The following is a 21,432-nucleotide window of genomic DNA, read 5'->3' as shown; positions in this document are numbered from 1 at the left end:
CTCACATGGTCATAAGCCAGCGTACTACTAGAGTCGGTCCAGACCCTGGATAAATGTGACAGCTGTGTTAAGAAAGACATCCAAACTCCAAAATACCAAATACAGACCCACTCACTAAGGCGACTCCACTGGGAAATAGGGATGAGCTAAAAATACCTTTACAATGTGAACTTTTAGCTTATCTGTTATTTGTTTTTCTTTAAATGATATGTCTTGTAGTGATAATTAATTCAGGTATCTTAGTCCAGATTGGTGATGCTCCGCTTATGAAAAAATTAGTCCCTGCTCTAGAATAAATGTCTCTATTTGCTGAAACTACTGATAAATAACACACATTTACAGTCCTGATTTTTTCCTGCATATTTTCTACATACAGATAAAACCGTACCAAGAAGTCAGACATGGTGGTGGTGGTGTGGTGGTCTGGAGCTGCTTTCAGGATATGGGTGATTTGTTGTAATTAATGGAACCATGAATTCTGCTCTCTACCAGAAACTCTACCTGAAGGCAAAAGTCCAGCCATCATTTTGTGTCACGGTCCCTGGGTCTCATGCCCTTGGTTTAGTGTTTTCTGTTAGTTCATTTTTCCTCAAGAGATTTGAGAAATAATTGATGTTCATGTTCTCTGTTATTTTATACTTCTTTGTTAATGGTGTTATTTTGTATTTTCTTGTGTTAGTTATAGATGACTTCATTTACTAGTTCCCTTTAGCGTTCCCATTCTGTTCTTTCAGTCTTGTGTTTGGTTAGTTTTCTGCAGATGTGCACCTGTTTTCTCTTCCTTCATTACCTTCTGTGTATTTTGTCTCAGTCTCCATGTGTCCTTTGTCAAGTCATCCCTCTAAGCTGGGGGTTTCCTAGTCCCATATTTATATGTTTAATGATTTCTGGAAACCTTGGATTCCCGGGCTTGCTTTGTTTATTACTAACACAGCATAACATGACAGTTTGGCCCCGAAGCTCAAGCACACTTAGGTTATGCAGAAAGGTAATGATCGATTATACGCCAGCAAGTCCACCTCTGAAAGGCTAAAAAAAAACAGAAATGAAGGTTTTAGAGTGTAATTAAGTCCGAGTCCAGACTTAAACCAGATTGAGATGCTTTGGCGTGACCTCAATAAGGTCATTCATGCTCAAAAACCCTCCAATGTGGCTGAATTCAAACAATTCTGCAAAGAAGACTATGACAAAATTCCTCCACGGTGACGTGAAAGACTCGTTGCCAGCTACCAAAAAGGCATAATTGCAGTTCTTGCTGCTGAGCGTGGCAGAACCAGTTATTAGATTTAGGGGGCAATTACTTTTTCACACGGGGCCATGTAGGTTTGGATAACTAAAAAAAATCCTGAATACATGAAATCATCCTTTAAAAGCTGCATTTTGGATTTACTCTGGTTATTTTTGTCTAATTTTCTAATTTGTTTGATAATCTGAAATATTTAAATGTGAGAAATATGCAAAAAAATCAAATACTTTTTACAACACTGTAAAATATGATTTGAGATATTCTATATTCTGTAGCAATTTATAATCATGTCACACTATTAAGCATTAGTGAGGTGATGTCATTTAGAAGTCCACCTATGTTTACCCATCTGTTACTGTAACACCATGTAGACCTATCACTGCAGTACATGGTGTTACAACCCGACTCAGAAGCTGCAACATAAGTATGGAGACTGACGCCAGAGTTTCAAAAGAAATAGGTTTGATTTTAAATGATTTTAAATTACATAGGTTTACATGGATTGACGTACAATAAAAAGTAGGATTCATCTAAAAAACTCCAGCACATTTTCTTAACTGCAGCATTATATTTGACTCTATATTAACTCTCAGCACAACAGCCTATTGCATATTCAGAAAAGACAAATAACTGAGTGGTTACATGAACTGTGTAAAATAAATGATTAATAAAAGCCAGAGGTTTTTAGAGCTAAGAACTGATCTAAAATCCTGGCTTCCACCCAGCATGAGGACAGATGGGTTTATGCAGCCTGCTCTCTACATAAAACAGAATCTTGTCATGGCTGAAGAAGTGCAGGGATTGCTTTTTATAATTCAGATTCAGTTTGGTTAACAGTCACTTAATCAAATTATACTTCTCCTGATTTGCCCTCCATTGGGTTCAGCATCCCCTGGGGGTCTGCTGCCAGGCCCTGGAGTTTTTAAATAGAGCGCCGCTGCCCTCTGGTGGATTCAAGTGGTGCTGACCACACTGGGAGCACACTAGGTGCAGATGCTGATTTGGATCTTCCAGATGTTTGATTAAATTAGTCAGGGCTGTGACGTCTACAGCGTGTTAATATCTGCCACCACTGACTCCAGAATCCAAAAATGAACCCTGCAAAATAAATGCATTACCAACCAGCTTATGAGTGATACAGGCAACGACTTAAGAATATTTCTTCGTAATTTAATTGAATAGAAATTGACCCAGAAACTTTATTGATTATATACCAGGAGGATTTCAGTACCCCCCAAAACAAAACCCCGCATGAATAATAATTAACAAGAATCCCTGTTTATTATCTGTGCCACGCAATAGACTTCCTGCCCCATCTGTCAAGAAGAAGCCATTGCTGTAACAGACAGCGCACATTGTGTTCTGGCAGTTAATGCACGGACGCAGAAAAATCTTTTCACACTTGCAGGAAACGCATGCGCATAGAGGAAACCAACTGGTTTGTGTCAAGCCGAGGCAGACGGACGTGATCGAGCCAAAAATCACCTGTATTCTGGCATTCATGGTGACACAGTGAGTACACATTTATATTTTTGTAACAGTGAGAGCCTCTTAAAAACGACTGAAAGCACGACTGTTTGTGCAGTTTTCTTCTTCTTTTCTTTTTTGGAAAATAAGGCTGGTAGTTACAGGGTCCAGTGAGGCTGAAGCATTCTTATCTGGATGTTCCTCCAGCAACCAGGAATATTAGAATTAATTTCTGGACAATTCGTGCACACTGTCATCCGTGCTAAAATAAAATCATCGATCATTAAACGACCCTAGATATTAGCAGATCTGCTGCTTCTTTTTGCCTCTAAAGGGAGAGAGAATAATGTGAGTAGACGCGAAATTATCAGTATTTCTGATCATAATGATTGCATTATGTTCCTATAAATGGCTGCTTGCTGTAGGGAGACTGTTTTCCTTGTATCGTGTATCCTCCCGAGGATGCGATTGCTGCGGTCCAGGAGTAACGCCTTGTCGCTATCATTACTGCTCATCCCTCACAGACGGAGAGGGGAGATGAGGGAGAGAGAGGAAAGGAGAGGGGGGGCAGGGGTTGTTGCTCATCACATTGGGTTTTGTTACATTCAGCATAATCCAGCAAACCCTTGATAAAAAAAATTCCACTGGCTTCTCGAGCTGTTTGCATTCATATATATATTTATATATTTCATGTCGATTGCTGTTGCATTGTGCAGAAGTTTACCTCTCGCATCCAGATCGTGAAGTGTTCGCGCATTCCGCAAGACACGTTTATTCACCTCAGGTAGTTTCAATTTAGCAAGCACGGATTTCAGCACGAGATTTCCATATCATTTAGGCTTGAGTCGCTTTTTTCCTCCCCTCAATCCTCCTTAGAGCTGCGCGCCGACTGTCAGATCTCTAATCTCTTGCGATTTCTTGGACTGTGATGTTTTGCGTATGATGCTTCCGCTTAATGCGGTAATGATCTTCCATTGAAACCTCTCCTACCACCATCACCACCACCCTGCTTTCCGCGCAGCTCTCTCACTGTGGTCTTCTGCTTTCAGTCCATGGGCTCAGAGCGGGAGGAGATGCGTAAGAGACAGATGCAGGTTCATCAAGAAGCAGCTGCCAGTGTCCTCCAAGCGCGCCACAGAATGGGAAACACCCCCACCAACGCCTCAAATGCCTGCTGCTTCTGCTGGTGCTGCTGCTGTAGCTGTTCCTGGTAAGGAGAAATGCTCCACTGAATCCCACACAGCAGGGCTGGAGCTAGGAAAGATGTGGACCAAGGCACACATATTGAGTGGGGAGTGTGGGGGACATCCACACACAGATTTATACACTGATGACTCTCATTAATTACATTTCCTTAAATTTCACGGGTTCATGAGTTTTGCATGAGTTGCCAGCTGTTGTTATGTGGCTGAGATGATCCAGCAGGACTGATTGGTGTCGGCCGTGGCTAATTTCACAGCTAATAAGACTGTGGGACTTAAGCAAGCAGCGGGCATATGGCATGCGTGTGTACAAGGAGCAAGATGTTAAATGGTGTGGCTACGTACAATTCAGGAAGGAGGGTGTCGTTTGCAGCTGGTTGGGGGCTACATGCAGTGAAAGCAGATAGCAAATGGGAGGCTAGTTACCTTCGTTAGCTAGTGTAGGGCTGGGCATAGGGATGCAAAGTGCTGTTGTTGCTCCTGAGTGAGCTGCTGCTTTGAATACCATTGTCTTCACGCATTATTCTATGTCTCTGCCACAGCTCCACTCAAGTGGACCCAGAGGGACATCTTGTTTTTGAGCAATATTAGTATCTCTGTTTTGCTTTCAGGTCTCCCACTGATCACCAATTGTTATTTTTACTTCCAAAACACGTGTTTAAGGATCCACAAATCACTTTAGTTTCCACAGAAAGGAGTGCGCCACACTCGCAAACTGCTGAACAACCCTGCCCAGTGAACTGCGCTAAAGCGTAGCCAGAACCCACGGTGTTGTATATTATCTACACCTGAGTAAAACTAAAGTAGAAAAAAATCCAATTAGAAATCTAAAACAGAATGCAAGCACAACTATAGCAATGCATAATAGATAAATGCTTACTGGCTTGAGCAATCAGACTAAAAGGACAGTTCTTTTAAAAGCAATGAAATATGCACAGGAAATGAAACCGATCTTAAAAAGAAATAAAAATATGCAGCAGTTTCCTTGAATTTCCTGTTCAAGTTAAAAACAAGAATATGTCAAACGAAAATAAAGCACTCATGCTCTATAATAAGATGGCGAGTATGACAAAATGTTTTACATATAGCCTGTCAAGAGGCATGAGGGAAGGAAGAGGTTCAGCTGATAAGCACCTGATGGAAAAAAAACGCCCAAACGTTAAAGTGTTCTGGTTTCGTGACTTCACTATGCTAATGTTTATAGTTTTTGACAATTCTGTCAAACAGATTTCACAGACTATAATAGCATTTTTGTCATTTATGATAGATTAAACTGAAAAATCAACTGATGTAACACTGAGTTTATTGATTGCTGAGTAAGTGGACCAGGAAAACAACCAATCATCACATTAATCCAGTGTTTTCACAACTCATTTCCCCACAGAGCTGCAGGATTCTCAAAATGCAATTCAGGATCCCTAGAGCTCTGCAACCAATAAGATTCTTGTATTACTAAAATGGGTATATCTACAGATAGGGACAGTACTGTGCAAAGTCTTGAGCCACCCTCATGTCTGTATATTTTCCTCAGAAAATGGAAATCGGGCGCATGTGTTATTGAAATATGTGCAAACATACATGGAAACACAGTATATAAGACAAAAACAGAGTTTGTACAATTTTGATGAGCTTGACAGTTATTATTTGGTATGAACACCTTTATTCTTCAACACAGCCTGAACTATTTAGACAAGCTTCCTTGTAATTTCTTTAAGTAGTCTTAAGAATAGTTCTCCAGGCTTCTTGAAGGACATTCAAAGCTCTTCTTTGGATGTTAGCTGCCTTTTGCTGTGTTTTCTGTAAAGATGACCCCACCCTGCTTCAGTAATGTTGTGGTCCAAGCTACTGGGAGGCCAATCCATGACTCACAGACAACCACTCTATGCTTTTACTGCATTATGAGTGTGTTTGTGATCATTTTAATACTGAAAAATCAAGCCATTGCCATTCAAATGTGATTCAGATGGTATCGCATAGTGGATCAAATCAGATGGTAATTTTCGGCATTCATATTTCCATCAACCTTGATGCCAACACCTCTGGCTGATGTTCTAAACCAGGACTTTTGTGCAGTAGCATGAGCTTAATGTTTTTACTTTTGAAGCTATGGAAATTCTCATATGATTTTGAGTCATCACATCACATGTCTGGTGTATTTTGCTTGAAAAGTTTTAGAATGCAAATAGTGCTGAGCACAAGAGTACAAATGGTAGTGAATGTGTATATTCAGCTTGTTATTAGGAGTATTTTGTCCTCTGTAAGTGGTCCCTGCTCCCAAATGCTTCCAAAAACAGCAAATCATGAAGAAAGTGGTCATTACAAGTTCCCAGAGCAAAAGTTTATGCCGCCAACTGTCTTGGTTTGTCCAAAAAATGATATTTAATTTGCAGAGACATAAACCAGATAACGTTAAATCAAATAAAAATCTAATAGTTTCCGCATTAGTCTGGAATAAAATGAGACGTATGTTGTAGTAACAGCTCAACAACAGATGCACCTCCCTTTTGACTCCAACCTCTCATTCATTTACCAGCAGCACCATCCACACACCATCCCAGAAAAACAGAAACTCAGTGGTCCCGTGACCGACGCCGGCTCTCGTCGGATGGAGGCCTCAGGGGGTTTAAACCTGTTTTGGAATTATCAACTATTTGCTTTTGCTTCCTCTGAGGACAGCCGACCTGTTGTGTGCAGAACATGGTTGCGATGATTCACTCCGCTGGGGATGAGTAATACATTTTTTACTCTACATCTGTATGACTTCAATTTAATTGTTGCGCGGCTTCAAACACCACATTCCCAGGTGGGATGGTTCACAATGGACTCTCACCTGAACCAATTAGCCGACAGCCAGCTGCTACTTCAGGCAGAGGGAACGTTTTAATTCCACGCAGGTGAGACTCACAGGATGAGCTGGACAGTTGACACACTATACTATTTACGCAAACGGTCCCAGTGGATCAGCCTGAACGTGCTGTAAATGTTCTCTCATTTCAAATGAGGAAGAAACTATAGAATGCATAGTGCTCCTGCTGCACTATACTGTAGGAAATCAGTGTTTGCAATAGATTTTTTGACTGCAGATTGCATGAAATTAAAAGTATTTCTGGGTTTTGATATTATCTCAGACTAGTGTCTACATATAGGGTATGTAGACACTAGCCCATTTTTAATGTGTACCATTTGGGATTGGCCTCTTAGTTTTATTTAAGGGAAGTCATGAGGCTAGACTGTATAATATTAGACCAGTGGTTCCTCACGTTTTTGATTGTTTGCTGCTGGAGAAATTTTAAAGTCCATTTATTGCATTTGGGGTATTTCACTTTCCCTGTGAATGTCAAGAGTTAGCAGACTTATAATGCTATATATAAAGGAGTTATATATTGCCATAGAAAACACTGCTCCTGAACGCACACCATAAAAACATGGCCATAACAACCATCACATTGCTTTTAGCCTCTGCATTTTGAGGTTAGTGTATTGGTCACCACCATGGTGGCTTTTTGGGAGCCAGAAGTAACTGTATCTAGACAAGAGGGTGGAGTGTTAAGTGATCAGCTAGTTCTACCAAGCCTGGTTAGCAGGCTCTAGCTATATGTGAAAAAGAAGATTTTCACAGGACTACATAGAGTCCTGTTTTATTTGCTCTTGTGCTTGGGATCGTTGTCCTGTTGGATGAACCAAACTTGGGCCAAGCTAGCTGCTCGACAGATGGCCTCACATTTGACTCTAGAATACTTTTGGTATGCCGGGGAGATTGCGGTCAAACCAATGACTGCACGTTGCATAGAGTCGTGTGAAAAGTCTGGATCTACTAATGAGTCCAAAGTAAAAGGGAAAAAATACTACAGTTTCATTCGGCAAAGATGAAGCACAAACATCTTGGAGGGCTATACCTCACAGCAAGTCATGACGTTAGTCAGATAATCTATTTTTCCAAAAGTACAACCGCAGATCCATACATTGACTCCCGGACAGCTGTGAAGCCGCACAGCTGTGCTGCTAATGCCAGTATCCTGAACAATGAGTTTTACATATTAAAAATACCAGATTATAAACGTTGTTTTTCATGCTCTAAATTTGGGCATTTTAACACTGAAGTCTGTGGGTATTGACTCGATTATGGAGCCAGCCTCAAGTGGCCACTAGAGGAAATGCAGTTTTCGGCTCCAGAGGTTGCTACTTGCATCATCATGTAACATACTTACACAATGTCTGCGTTGAGGCTAGCTGGTACACCTGCAAACAAATTATGAGCAGTCGGCCGTTATTTCTAAATTGTTTAGCCACAAGCAAAATGTTTCAAATGTTCTTTTATTGGCTGTAAGGACAAATACAGTCGTAATGCAGGTCACAGCAACTGAGGAACAAATGCATTACTTTTAATTCTGATGGCAATGTCAGCACACTGCATGGCTAATGTAGCTAAGGATCCCATTAGTTCTGATCATAGGCCCACAGCCCTGAGCTAGATGTGTTTTATGTAATGTTGAGTTTACAGCCTTAAGATCAGTGTGACACAAACACAAACAACAGCTGGTTGTGGGTTATCATGTTTTCATGTCTCCTTAAGGGCCTCCACACGTATTTGGCCATGCATTGAATTATAAATACTGTCTTATAACAAATGGTCACATTAGAAGATTCTTATTTCCAATTTTGAATGTCTAGCTCAAGCTGCAGGGTGAAAAACTGAAAACTGGGTGACAAACTGCTTTAAAAACATTCACGATCAAAGCGTCAAAGCTCTCTGTGTTACTTGTCTTTCAGTTTGACTGTTAGAAACGAAGATGAAACAATACAAAGGTCCACGTTTGAGAGCAGGACGGACAAAACCACTAATTGCGAAGAAAGGTGAGAAAACAGTTCAGCGATACAGAATCTGTGACATTGCTGTGGAAATTCGGTGACATACCAACGCATCCATTATTCTTTTATTTTCCAGCCCGAAGCCTACTCTGGAAGACACTCGCTCCTGGGCGATGTCATTTGAAAAGGTGATGAAAAGTGCAGCCGGGCGAAGCTGCTTCAGGCAGTTCCTGAGAACAGAGTTCAGCGAGGAGAACATGATGTTCTGGCTCGCCTGCGAGGAGCTCAAAAAGGAGACGAACAAGACTGTGGTCGAGGAGAAAGTCCGCCAGATCTATGAGGACTTCATCTCCATCCTTTCCCCTAAAGAGGTGAGTAAATAACACTTGGAATGATAATATCTAAGTTTATCAACAGAAAATCCTAAATGTGTTCTCTAGCTTTGCTCTTCTCAGATATGTTATGATAAATTATCATTTTTAAAATATCAAAACATTTTTCATAATCTGAAAATTAACTTATTGTAAATAAATTTTGTATGAAAGAATAATCAGCTCAGTTTCTTTGTCCCAAGTAGGAACCATATTATCACATATGTTTTACTACAGTTCAAATACTGACACTCAACACGTTCTCACTCCCGAGGCGTAATATTGCAGATTGCTTTTGCTGTTTGGCAGGCAGATTTTATACTGCTTTTTTAGCTTTAAGATCAACTTCACCAAAAGTCTCAAAGGGGCTCTTTTAGGGTGGGTGTAGAGTGTATATAGAGTCAGGGTGTCAAAGTATAACAGCAATGACAACAAGTGGAGTACTATAAATATCATGTTAATGACAGGCTGCAAGAACAGTATTGTTAATAACCCACCAACAGTAAGTGTAGCTACCAGTAACATAAACCAGCCATAAAAAAGGAAAAAAGACTAGCTAGAGACAACTGAACAACATATAAAAGGCATCTGAACTGACAGGTTGAAGTCGCCTTACTAATTTATGGATTATGTCAAAAGAAGGCATGTAAGTAGATATTTTTGAGTCAAAGGTGGTTAAAGCAGTAATTTTACATTTTCAAGGTGGTAGCAGGAAGCCTCGTTGAGATACACTCACTGACTACTTAGTTACATGTAGCTAGTTCCAGGCTGGACTCCTTATGCCTTCAGAACTGCCATCATTCATCATAGCACAGATTCAACAAGGTGCCAGAATCATTCCTCTGAGATTTTGTTCCATAATGACACAACAGCATCAAACAGTTGCTGTATTGTATCAAGATCTGGTCACCTTGGAATCTATTGCCGTGTTCAAAAGACCAGTTTCTGATGATTTGAACACTGTGGTCATGAAGAGATGGGCGTGGTCAGCATCAGTACTCAGGTAGGCTGTGGTTTACACAACGCTCAGTCAGTACTAAGAGACTGAAAGTATGCCAAGAAAATATCCCACACATTATTAAACCAGAAGCCTGAACCGCTGATAGAAGGCAACAGAAAAATCAAAAAATCTAAATCTTTTTTTATCCAGTCTTGGTGAGCCTGTGTGAACTGTAGTATCAGTTTCCTGTTCTTAGCTGACATCAGATCACTCGGTGTGTCTTCAGCTGGTATAGGCCATCTGCTTCAAGATTCAGCATGTTGTTTATTCACTCTTCTGTATATCTTTCTTATAACAAGCAGTTATTTGAGCTACTGTCGCCTTCCTGCCAGCTTGAAGCAGGCTGACCGTTCTCCTCTGAGCTCTGAAAAAGAGAAAATATCTGTGAGCCTCAGTTCTCTGGGTGAAAAAGCCTTGTTGATACCAGACCACTCTGCTTAAACTCTAGAGGTGGTTGTGTGGAGAAATCTCAGTAGATCTGCAGTTTCTAAAATATTCAGACCAGTCCATCTGGCACATTTACTTAAATCACCTTTCTTCTCTATTCTGATGCTCAGTTTTAACTTCAGCAGGTCATCTCGACCACGTCGACATGCCTAAATCTACTGAGTTGGTGCCGTGTGATTGGCTAATAATGCATTTGCAGTAACGAGCAGTTAAACAAGCATCTCAAAGTGTCACGCAGAGTATAGAATCCTTGTGTGGAAGTTGTTTTGTCTTTTTATATGTACATTTTTTTTAATCCATCATCCGTGCTATTGAACACTAGGATGTGCATGACTCTTGTGATTGTTTCAGGTGTAATGCCATCTCATTCTTCTGTCTCCTCGTCCTCTCCAGGTCAGTTTGGATTCACGCGTCCGAGAAGTGATAAACCGCAATATGCTTGAGCCGACCTCGCACACGTTCGACGACGCTCAGCAGCAGATCTACACGCTGATGCAGAGAGACTCGTACCCCCGCTTTATAAACTCATCTGCGTACACAGATCTGCTGAAGAGCCTGGAGGAGTCTCAGTCTCCCTCTGAGCCATAGACTCTCCACTGCCACACAATGCTTTCTAGCGCATGCGTCCCACCCGAAGGAGTTTCGTGTTCATGTTGGAGTCCTGCTATTTAAAGAAAGACAGACGTGAAAATGAACACTACTTATCCAGCTGTAACTGCTGTTTATTTACCCACGATTAGCTTACCAAAACCTTTGGAGCAAACAAGAACAAATGCTCGGTTCAGCATCAGTTACTTGTCTAAAACATATCTATATTTTTATATACTCCCTAGCGCTTGACATTGCACTTTTCTACTACCTTGTTTAATGAGGGAACGCATGTATCTGTGAGCACTGCATTTGTATTTAGGTATATTGTGAGCCTTAATGCATATCCAGTTCTTGTAGAAACTAGTAGTTTTTATTTAATGGTAAAATTAAGAAGAAGGAAAGTGCCTTGGAATAAGATCTTCTACACTAGCACCTTTGGTCTAAAACGAATGGTGCGACAATGACTTCACACGTTGGTGCTTTTAGCTCTTCTCAAAGATCAAAGTTTTTACAACTTGACGAGCTGATACCCAGATATAGATCTTGTCTTTGTGTTTCAATACTGTGATACTAGTCTATATTTAATTTAAGCAAAACAGGGAAAAACAAACTAAATACATGACCATGACCACTGATATATTTGTGTATTTAAAAAGGAATTTGTGTGAAATAACTATATGAGTTCTCACATAAATAAAGCACAATCATATGTTGCTTCTTGTGTCATGAACATTCACAGTGGAGTCTATGCTTTCACCTGATTATGTATTGCACATGTAGTACTGTAGTTTTTGCAGTGTGTTAAGAACAGTTTTCAGAAACAATTTACACTTTAGGACAGCCAATAACATATTGGCTGTCCTACTTAATCAGGTAAGAAGGCTGATGAAATCCCAGGTGCAAATACTGTATCTACAATTATGTAAACCCAAATGCAGGAGAAGAGGAATGAAAGAAAGCAGAAGAGAAACTACATGTGTTTAAATGGGATGGGGGCAGATGGAAAAGTGAAGGGGGATGATTTTAAATGCCTGGGATCAACCATCCAAAGCAATGACAAGTGCACAAGAGAATTGAAAGAGAGTAAAGGCAGGGTGGAACGGGTGGAGATCACAGTTAGGGGTGAAAGATGGCTAGAGATAAGAGTCAAAGGGAAGGTTTATAATATGCTAGTGCTATGATGGTTTGGAGATTGTGGCTCTGATAAAAAGACAGGAGGTCGAGCTAAGATTTTCACTGGGAGTGGCCAGAATGGACAGGAGTAGAAATAAGTATATCGGAGGGAGTTTGGAGACAAAGTCTGAGAGGCAATGCTGAGATGGTTTGGTCATGTGCAGAGGAAGGATAGTGGATATGCTTGACCAAGTATGCTGAATATGGAGCTGCTGGACAGGAGGAAAAGAGGAAGACCCCAGAGAAGATTCATGGATGAGGGGAAAGAGGACATGCAGTGGGTTGGTGTGACAGAGGACGCTGGGATCGGGGGAGATGGAGGCAGATGATTCGCTGTGGTGACCCCTAAAGGGAGGAGCTGAAAAAAGAAGAAATCTGAGAAGCTGGCAGCAATAAATATTTGGCCTTTTAGCTTGGCGATGTGCCTTAATTAATAATTCATCACCAGACAAGAGCTACATTAATGAAAAAGAAAAACATTTAACAACAGGCCATTTATTGTGAGAGAGTAGGTATTAAACCATGAAATGTAGCCCTAGTTGTTATAATACATACAATTCCTGCAAGAAATGGCTCGTCTCAATGAAAAGTAGCTTCACAATCAAGCAACTACTGTTAGTTACTCTACTGTAACACTGAGGGTCGTGTGTGGCTCCAGGTCAGGATGCAGCATCAGTACAGTCATGCCTCTCGCAGGCTGACAGCCCCGTTCTTATCTATGAGTAGCAGCAGGTTTCTTTTTTTTTTCTTTTCTTTTTTTTAATTATCAAGTAAGTCAGTGGTCCTCGAGTCCATGTAGTCTCACTGGAGTCATGCTCAAAGGACTCTGTTGATATTGATCAGGTGAGCGGACACACTCATGTTCATTCGTCGCTGATAGGAGGAAGCTGCTTTTCTATGAATCGCTTGACATCCACCATTTCCTGTAAATACACAAAAAGATGCAAAAAGCATTTCAGATGGAGCCGACACAGAAAGCTCCGCGGTCAAATGTGCCTTTTGGGGTTTTTTAAATTCCCACCCTCACCTCTGGACACGCGCTGTGAGGTAGACCCCGGTATGACTTGAAGGTAATGTTGGCAGGACTGATGAGAGCTTTCATCTTCTCTGCTGTCTGGATGCCGAATGCGTAGGGAACCAGGGGATCGGCATCCCCGTGGCACTGCAGGACATGCATGTCCTTGTTAGCACTGTTGGCAGCCGCCTGAGAATAGAACAGATTAGGATTATTTTTATTATCTGATTATGACTGAATGTGAGCTGGCTGTGGGATATCCCAGTAGTGTAATCCAATTAAAGGAGTAGTTTGTTAAAAAAAGAAATAAAACATTTGAAGCATTACATGTATATATACAGTGCTTACCAAATTTATTAGACATCAACCCAAAGTAAAAAGAAGCACTCATATATGTGCTTATTTTTAACCGGTCCAAAAGAAAATACTTGACAACTTTATGAAGTGTCAATTATCAAAAATTTTAAGAACTACAAATTTCAGGTGTAACTGTCTAAAAGTGTAGGTTGCACCCTCAGAAATGTTTCTACCTGAGGGAAGGATTTGTGGAGAGGAAGCCAGCAGCTGAGAGCGACCACACCGGCAAGTTTCTGTTGAGTCGTCAGAGCCGTGTAGAGAGACAATGCTCCACCCTGGGGAAAAACAAAAACAAAAAACACAGTCGTTCTCACAAAGATACTAAGCCTAACACTAACAGATTACAACTACACATCAACACAACCTCAGCTTGAGGACAGCACTTGATTAATCCACACTTGATTGGTTCAAACAGTCCACTTTTTATAGCAAAACCTAAGTGTGTGTCAGTTTTCATTGGATAAACGTCTGAACAGGATTTTAAATCTATGGGATAATCCACGGGTGGGAACTAACTGCCACATACCCAACTAAATAAAGATTAAACAACTCCCAGTGTAAGTATGACAGCTCCAAGAAAACACAAAAATAAAGTAACTCCTCTGAGTCAGAACATTTGTACACTACAGGCCTCTCTTATTGTTAAAGGTTAAAAATACAAAGAATACGGGTGTAGAGGAAACATGACAAATACACTTCTTCATTAATACACATTTGTCAGTCAAATAAAGTGAATTCACATTTATATACAGGGCTCATTTAGCGGTGTCAAACCATGAGTATGTTTGCATGACTAAAGGCTCTAGTGCTTTTTTGTTCTTTCAAAATAATTTACTTTGAAATAAATTATTTGTATTTTAAGTGCCTAAAGTGCATGAAAACAGCGCCTAGTTGTTTTTTCTGTGCTTTTCTTGCTTAAATTTAAGATGTGCCTGCACACAAAATACATCCATAATTTAAATCAAATAATCTCTCCAGTTATCGTGCTGTTTGATATCAACTGAAAGAAACAGATCAGAGGGTTTCATGTTGCCCAGAAGCAAAAAAAACAGTCCTGCACATAAGCATAAGAACAAATTGTTCAATTTTCAGTTCGTTTTTGTATAGATTAAACAAACAATTATTAAGCTTTAGATACAGTACATCTGTTTAACCCATTTTCAGTCTATGTTTGCTGGCTGCCATTGTATTAACTGCTTACAGCATAATAATAAACTATATAATAAGTGCCTTCTACTATGGCTCCATGGCTGAGTTATGTACACATTCAACTAAAAGGAGACACAAATCCCTTTGGGGTTGCATCAGGAAGGGCATCCGGTGTAAAATATCTGCCAAATCAAACATAAGGAGTGACCCAATATGGCGACCTTGTGAATGAGGGAGCAGCCAAAAGTAGCTTTAATAATTCCTTGATAAGTGCTTACTATAAGTGCTTACGTGGTTTGTATGATTATACTCACCTTCCTCACTGCACATTTGCAGTTGCAAGAAAACATCACCTAGCATCAAGTGTTTTTTCAAGATTAAAGTTGTACGCAGCGACCGGTGCTGTTAGTCCAGGTCGAAGGAGTACATATTTTATTAGAACTGAGTGTAGCTTTTTGTCTGCCTGAATAAATATGACTGAAAAGGAAGTGCTGTTCATATTCTTTTAGTGTTTCTCATGGCTGTGAATTTCTTTCCAACTTAACTTTAAAAATCCGTAAATGTCTTGTCTTTGAAACAAAAAAAATAAATGCACAACCTTTCCAAGTTTTTTCTCATTAATTTGACACATTTCTCTGGTAAATCTGCTGTTTTCTTCCTATAAAATCACCGAACTTTAAAAAAATAATTTTCCATAAGATATTATCATCCCTCACTCAGTTTTTTTTTTTTTTTAACTTTCAGTGGCAGTAATGCGCCATCATAACACTGCCTGTAAATCACACACACAAAAAACAAGGTTATATAACATATCATTCCTGCACATCCCACACTTACCTGCGAAAATCCGCCCAGGATAATCCTGTGAGAAGGTATCCCATTCTTCACTTCTTGGTCTATCAAAGCTTTAACTGAAATGAATTTAAGGAAACCCCTTATGTTTGAATGTGACTGAAGAAAAGGCTTAAAAGGATCAAAATCCTTCTATCAACATACTGTTCTCTGACGCTCTCTTAATTCCAGCCTCGTCTTCATTTGCATTCGCGCTCAGCCCATAGATATCGAACCTGTAGAAAGGGAGCACATACATGTGAGGCTCAACCGACATGCAACAGCCACACTCTCAATTGAAAAATCCTCCTTAACTGCCAGGCTTACCAAGAAGGCATGTTCATCCTCATGTTCAAAGTAACAGGCATGGTGGGACTGTAACCAGTGGAAAAGAGTAACATTATGGCTTGCCCTAACTGCCCTAAATGTGTCAACAGGTTTATACATCTTCACAGCCTTTAATATGGCATTCAAGTCTACATAAGCTTCTTACAGACTTTCTAAAACTTTCCCAAAACCTGCTTTTCCTGTTATAACTGCTCTATATACTTACGCATGTGGACAGATGTATTTCACATGTGGTATCCTGATGCCTGCGAAAGCTTCTGCCCAGCCATGTCTGTCATTTTGGACACAATTAAATCAGTTAAAGCGAAAGGAAAAGTGTCTTGGGTACTAAGGAACACCAATATTACATACAAGAAGTAAACAAATCTCTCTACATACCCAGTGTCGCCAAGGCCATGCAGAAATATAACCTGTCAAAACAAACAACACCTATTCGCACATGCGGGTACAAACTAGGCTCTTTATTGTCTAATAACAGCTGCTTTTTTTCACTAACATGTGAATGACCTGTGTCGCCTTGTTAACTCACCGCTGCGGTGGCTTTACGGGCAGCAGGCACAATGGCAGGTAAGGGCGCTGACATGTTATTGCCGCACATGCAGCGCTGAGGCAGCTGTTATGTCGGGAGAAGTTAGCTGTTCTTAGCTAATAACGGTGCCCCCCCTTTGTTGTCAATCCGTGTCGAGATTTGTCCAACTCTGCCGTTCAATTATAAAACAGCTGAAGGACAAAATACCGACCGACCATGGAGGTCAAAGTATCGCTGCCCCCTGTCCCCGCTGGCAGTCGTGAATTTCTTCTTTGAAGTTGAAATGTGATGTTAAAAACAACCACACCAACACCAACGGCTAGGGTTCTACTCGCTAAAGACAGGCACGCTTCGTAGTCCCGCCCCCTCCGCTTTTTGATTGGATGTCGTTAGCGGCCCGATTACAAATGCACATCAGCCATTGGGTGAGTGAAATGTCGATGAGCGCCTCTTTGAGGGCTGTTAAATCCTCCACACCACACTTCTGTACTTGAATATTACAGACAATGTGACTTGCACAGCTCAAGAAACACAATTCAAAATTTTATAAAAAATAATAATAAAAAAGAAGAACCTTTACATATTTAGCATTCAAATTTTAAACATAAGCCATGCTATACTGTTTATAGCATAAGTGGGGAGATTGCTTTGTTACGATAAGTTAAACAAATGTATAGCAAAATAGCTTAAATAAGTAGACCAGTGCATATATAGAATATATTATATATATTTTATATCTAAGGAGGAAGCAAAGGCTATGAAGAGGATCAAGAGTGTAAAAGCAGCTGGTCAAGATTATATATCTGTGGAGGTATGGAGACGTCCAAGAGAGAGGACAGTGGATGTTTTTTTTTACCAGATTGTTAAACGTGATCTTGGAGAGTGAGGAAATGCCTGATGAATGGAGAATTGTATTGGTACAGACTTCCAAGAACAATGATGATCTGCAGAGCTGTGGTAACTAGATTGTTCCAGAAAACATCTAAAAGAGCCAATACTGATCTGAAAAAAATGTTTTTTGAGCGATGAAACCGAGGTGAATTTGTACCAGGATGATCACAACCCAAAGTGTACCACATTATCTGTCAAGCATGGTGGAGGCAGTGTTATGGTATGGATGGATGCCAACGGAAATGGATCACTAGTGTTTATTGATGATGTAACTGCTGATAGAACCAGCAGGATGAATTATGAAGTGTACAAATACTCTCTTCGCAGATTCAGCCAAATGCCGCAAAAGTGATTACTGATAACCCAAAGCAAACTACAAAGGCAACTCAAGAGTTTTTGTTTCATTTAGGTTTGGTTTGTAAGCAAAGAATACTCTTCGATAGTCAAGACAGTCAACTGATCTCAACCCAACAGAGCATGCTTTTTGGTTATGAAATGGAAAAACTGGATGCAGAAACATCCACAAACAAGCAGCAACTGAAAGTGGCTGAAGTAAAGGTCAAGCAGAGGGTCGCAAAGGAGAAAAGACAGCATTTGGTGACGTTGATGAGTTCCAGACTTCAGGCAATCATTGATTGCAAAGGATTTTTATCTAAGTATTAAAATTAATATGCTACTTTCAGCTGATCCCTTATTCACGTGGTCTTACCACAGCAGGTAGCTTTACATGTTTTGACTTGGAGGATTTTTTTTCACACTGGATGCTATTCCTGATGCAACCCCAAGGTAATTTTTGCCTCCTCCCCAGGTCATTTTTCACTTGTTAGTCGTTGCACATACTGATTGTTTGATTTAAAATCCACAGTGGTGGTGTGCAGAGGCAAAACTACAAAAAAGTCGTAAAAAATAATAATGGTGTAATAATGTTGAATATTAGTAATAATTCTAGCAACGTTTGGCTTTTGCTTGGGACATTTTCAAGATATGTTAATTAATGTTATCGTGAGCCAGACCATTTTGGCTGTTTTCTAAATAATAAAAATTGCATATTGACACAGATTATTTTGGAAAACAGGAGCGCCAAACCCCTTTCTTTTATTTTGAAACGTAACAGCGTCGACGAGAAATACTTCCGCTGCCCTCTTTGTCACGTGACCTCTATGTCCTTGGTTTGCTAGCTTTGACATGTGAGCGTCCGAAAGATGTCTTTCCCTAAGAAACCAGGCGGTAAAGCACTAGATGTTTTGCAGAACCTCCCGCGGATAACCTTAGCGAACCTACGGCCTGAACCAGGAGCCCGGCAAACGGTAAGTTTTAATCTCTCGTAAATTTTGTAGCTATCTGTGGCTAACGCAGCTAGTGTGTGCTAAAGTAATCCAGCGGAGATAGTTGTTCTCATGAAGTTATGTGCAAGCTAGAGGAGATGGTCCTAAATGTTCCTGTGTCGCAGGACAAACGCCGGGGCAGAGGGCAGCATGGTGGCAACAGGAGTGGCAGAGGACACAAAGGAGAGCGGCAGAGAGGGAACCGACCTCGGCTGGGCTTCGAGGGGGGGCAGACCCCCTTTTACCTGGCCATACCAAAATACGGATTCAATGAAGGGCACAGGTAAAAACGTCAAATGGCTTCTATCTGTGAAGCTAACCGATGAATGCTTGCTTGAGTAAGAGGTACGCCGAATTTGCATAAATGACAGATGCACTTGGTTGCCACCAAGCTCGGATCAGAAAACATAAAGCTTTATTTATAACCTGTTTTAGCTGTCAGTCAGTACACCTTATCTACACAGCACTACCTACACTGATCTCTTAATACCAGCATTAGAGTCATGCTGTGTAGCTGGACTGGCATTTGTGAGTGCACACCTGGAGTGACAGGTCTGCCACTGGAACCTTGTTCTGTTCATAGATGGGAGCACAGACTCCACTGAAGAACATCAGGCCCTCATGCCACATTCATGGAGTCTGACAGCCAGAAATGTGCCTGAGCACCCTGCAGGAGGTCCTTTTGTAGAGTATGGGCAATGCTGCTCCTCTCCTTCTTGCACAAAAGATCAAATACTGCCCCATGTAATGTCCCATCCCCTTGTATGTCCTCCACAATTTTGAAGGGAGGAGATTGTGGTGGGTGGCAGAGGAAACCTTGCGATGGCACTTGCATATCTGTCATCTTGGAAGAGCTGGACTACCTGTGCAGCCTGAATGCACTGCAGTTACCATCTCATGCTGCCAGTAGCAGTAAACAAAAGTCAGTCATGAGATGCACCTCGAATGAATTCACAGTGGTTTCCGCTTCCTGACTGGACAGATATATATCCCTGAAGTTTAACTCAGTTTGTGTTAGGCTGCTATGATCGAGCGTTCCCTTCATTTTGCTGAGCAGTGGATATTGATTTGTACTTCTTCTTCCTCCTCAGTCGCCGTCCGCAGTACCACCCTCTGACGTTAAAACGGCTGCAGTACCTGATCGACCTGGGAAGAGTGGACCCGACTCAGCCTATAGACCTGACCCAGCTCGTCAACGCCAGAGGAGTCACAATCCAGCCCCTGAAGCGCGACTATGGAGTCCAGCTTGTTGACGAGGTTTTTGATCTGTTCATCTGTTTCATAGAGATCAAATTAGGCAAAATTAGGCAGCTTGATTTCTCATCACAGCTGATTTTAAAATCATTTAACAATCGTCTGAGGACAAACAGCTACTTCCTGGCGTATTTAGTGTCATCACAGAAACAAGATTTAAGAGATGTGATTATTGAGGTCAAATAAATTATGAATGCAATGCTACAAACACCAGAGGATCTCCTTTCCATGGAAATTGAAAGTAAAAGGTTTCTTAATGGATAACCTGTTCATTTCCTTTATCTGTTTTATGAGCAGAACATCTTAAATATGTACGAGGAAAACACACAAATGTATTTTCTCTGTCATCAGTAGAGCCTGTGAGCTGAAGACTTTATGCATAGCTGCTGCAAGACAAAGAAAACAATTTGAACAGCTTATAGTTTGACCAGCAAAGGTTTTATTCTGTAAGAATGGCTTTAAAATCACTGTGAAGTTATCTAATTGGTTAGAACTGAAGAATTTCAGTACACATACCAGTAGGTGGCACCACATGACAGTGATGTCACTGTGACAGTAACAGATTAAGATGCTGGTCTTGACTCCTCAGTATTTTTATTTAGTTATTATTTTTAGCCAGTTCGGACTAAAGCTCATGTTTTTGTCCTGTTCCAGGGTGCTGACATTTTTGCTGCAAAAATCAACATTGAGGTTCAGAGAGCGACTGAAGGAGCCATAGCTGCTATTGAAAGGAACGGAGGGGTCATCACAACCAGTTTCTACGATCCCATAAGTCTTGGTAACTCATTAATGACTGATCTTATCCACTTGCCCAAGTTGATGTATTTTTTTTTTTTTTTTTTTTAAGATAAAAAGCCTGAAAATGTGCTCTCACTTTTTGCAGATATCCTCATCAAGCCCGTCCCGTTTTTTGTCCGTGGGCAGCCGATTCCAAAGCGAATGTTGCCCGGGGAGGATATGCTCCCTTATTACACAAGTGCTGACAACCGGGGTTACTTGGCAGACCCGGACAAAATCCAGCAGGCCCGGCTAGCACTGGCACAGAAGTATGGTTACATTCTGCCAGATATTTCAAAGGATGAACTGTATCACATGCTGGCCATGAGGAAGGATATACGACAGATCTTCTTTGGCCTTTCTCCAGGCTGGGTTGTTAACATGCCCGAGAAGAAGATCCTGAAACCAACTGATGAAAAACTGCTGAAATATTACAGATCGTAGGTGTTAGGAGAAAAATACTGTTTATGTATAGGGAGCTGGGGGTGTTGAAAGCGTTTTCATTTTGTATGGAAAACTGTAGTCTGTGTGTTGCCATTAAACTTTATGTTGAAAAATACATTTTTCACTGTATTGCCTTTTATTAATACAGTTAAATTTAGTCGATTTTATGCCACAAACAGTATGATGAGTACTACTCGGTGACTAAC

At 40.7% G+C, this 21,432-nt stretch overlaps 3 protein-coding genes across 3 annotated transcripts; 2 read left to right on the top strand and 1 right to left on the bottom strand.

Annotated features, from left to right (window-relative positions):
* The first annotated feature begins 2,126 nt into the window (after positions 1-2,126).
* Positions 2,127-12,939, top strand: LOC100711536 (regulator of G-protein signaling 20). The gene is made up of 5 exons (XM_003439239.5): positions 2,127-2,758; positions 3,763-3,923; positions 8,686-8,769; positions 8,861-9,095; positions 10,936-12,939. The coding sequence occupies exons 2-5, from the start codon at positions 3,766-3,768 to the stop codon at positions 11,128-11,130; spliced, it is 672 nt and encodes a 223-aa protein (XP_003439287.1). The 5' UTR covers positions 2,127-2,758; positions 3,763-3,765; the 3' UTR covers positions 11,131-12,939.
* Positions 12,940-12,942: 3 nt separating this feature from the next.
* lypla1 (lysophospholipase 1) lies at positions 12,943-16,898 on the bottom strand. The gene is made up of 9 exons (XM_003439240.5): positions 16,536-16,898; positions 16,385-16,416; positions 16,212-16,277; positions 15,986-16,033; positions 15,824-15,894; positions 15,665-15,738; positions 13,852-13,953; positions 13,334-13,510; positions 12,943-13,229 (listed from the first exon to the last, which is right to left on the bottom strand). Exons 1-9 carry the CDS (start codon positions 16,602-16,604, stop codon positions 13,170-13,172), a joined length of 699 nt encoding a protein of 232 aa, XP_003439288.1. The 5' UTR covers positions 16,605-16,898; the 3' UTR covers positions 12,943-13,169.
* Positions 16,899-18,550: 1,652 nt separating this feature from the next.
* On the top strand, positions 18,551-21,343 carry mrpl15 (mitochondrial ribosomal protein L15). The gene is made up of 5 exons (XM_003439241.5): positions 18,551-18,733; positions 18,877-19,034; positions 19,843-20,008; positions 20,660-20,783; positions 20,889-21,343. Exons 1-5 carry the CDS (start codon positions 18,629-18,631, stop codon positions 21,224-21,226), a joined length of 891 nt encoding a protein of 296 aa, XP_003439289.1. The 5' UTR covers positions 18,551-18,628; the 3' UTR covers positions 21,227-21,343.
* The last annotated feature ends 89 nt before the right edge of the window (positions 21,344-21,432 follow it).

The sequence above is a fragment of the Oreochromis niloticus genome, linkage group LG9, assembly GCF_001858045.2.
Source record: "Oreochromis niloticus isolate F11D_XX linkage group LG9, O_niloticus_UMD_NMBU, whole genome shotgun sequence".
NCBI classification, from domain to species: domain Eukaryota; kingdom Metazoa; phylum Chordata; class Actinopteri; order Cichliformes; family Cichlidae; genus Oreochromis; species Oreochromis niloticus.
This window is presented reverse-complemented; position numbering and strand designations above follow the sequence as displayed.

What these genes read in the sequence shown, in the direction of transcription:
- lypla1 (XM_003439240.5), bottom strand. Translation starts at nt 16,604, where the DNA reads ATGTGCGGCAATAACATGTCAGCGCCCTTACCTGCCATTGTGCCTGCT. An exon ending in CATGGCCTTGGCGACACTGG is followed by an intron (nt 16,278 to 16,384) that starts GTATGTAGAGAG and finishes CCAAAATGACAG; the next exon opens with ACATGGCTGGGCAGAAGCTT. An exon ending in AGGATGAACATGCCTTCTTG is followed by an intron (nt 15,895 to 15,985) that starts GTAAGCCTGGCA and finishes CCCTTTCTACAG; the next exon opens with GTTCGATATCTATGGGCTGA.
- mrpl15 (XM_003439241.5), top strand. Translation starts at nt 18,629, where the DNA reads ATGTCTTTCCCTAAGAAACCAGGCGGTAAAGCACTAGATGTTTTGCAG. An exon ending in AACCAGGAGCCCGGCAAACG is followed by an intron (nt 18,734 to 18,876) that starts GTAAGTTTTAAT and finishes CCTGTGTCGCAG; the next exon opens with GACAAACGCCGGGGCAGAGG. An exon ending in CTACGATCCCATAAGTCTTG is followed by an intron (nt 20,784 to 20,888) that starts GTAACTCATTAA and finishes CACTTTTTGCAG; the next exon opens with ATATCCTCATCAAGCCCGTC.
- LOC100711536 (XM_003439239.5), top strand. Translation starts at nt 3,766, where the DNA reads ATGGGCTCAGAGCGGGAGGAGATGCGTAAGAGACAGATGCAGGTTCAT. An exon ending in TGCTGCTGTAGCTGTTCCTG is followed by an intron (nt 3,924 to 8,685) that starts GTAAGGAGAAAT and finishes CTTGTCTTTCAG; the next exon opens with TTTGACTGTTAGAAACGAAG. An exon ending in CCATCCTTTCCCCTAAAGAG is followed by an intron (nt 9,096 to 10,935) that starts GTGAGTAAATAA and finishes CGTCCTCTCCAG; the next exon opens with GTCAGTTTGGATTCACGCGT.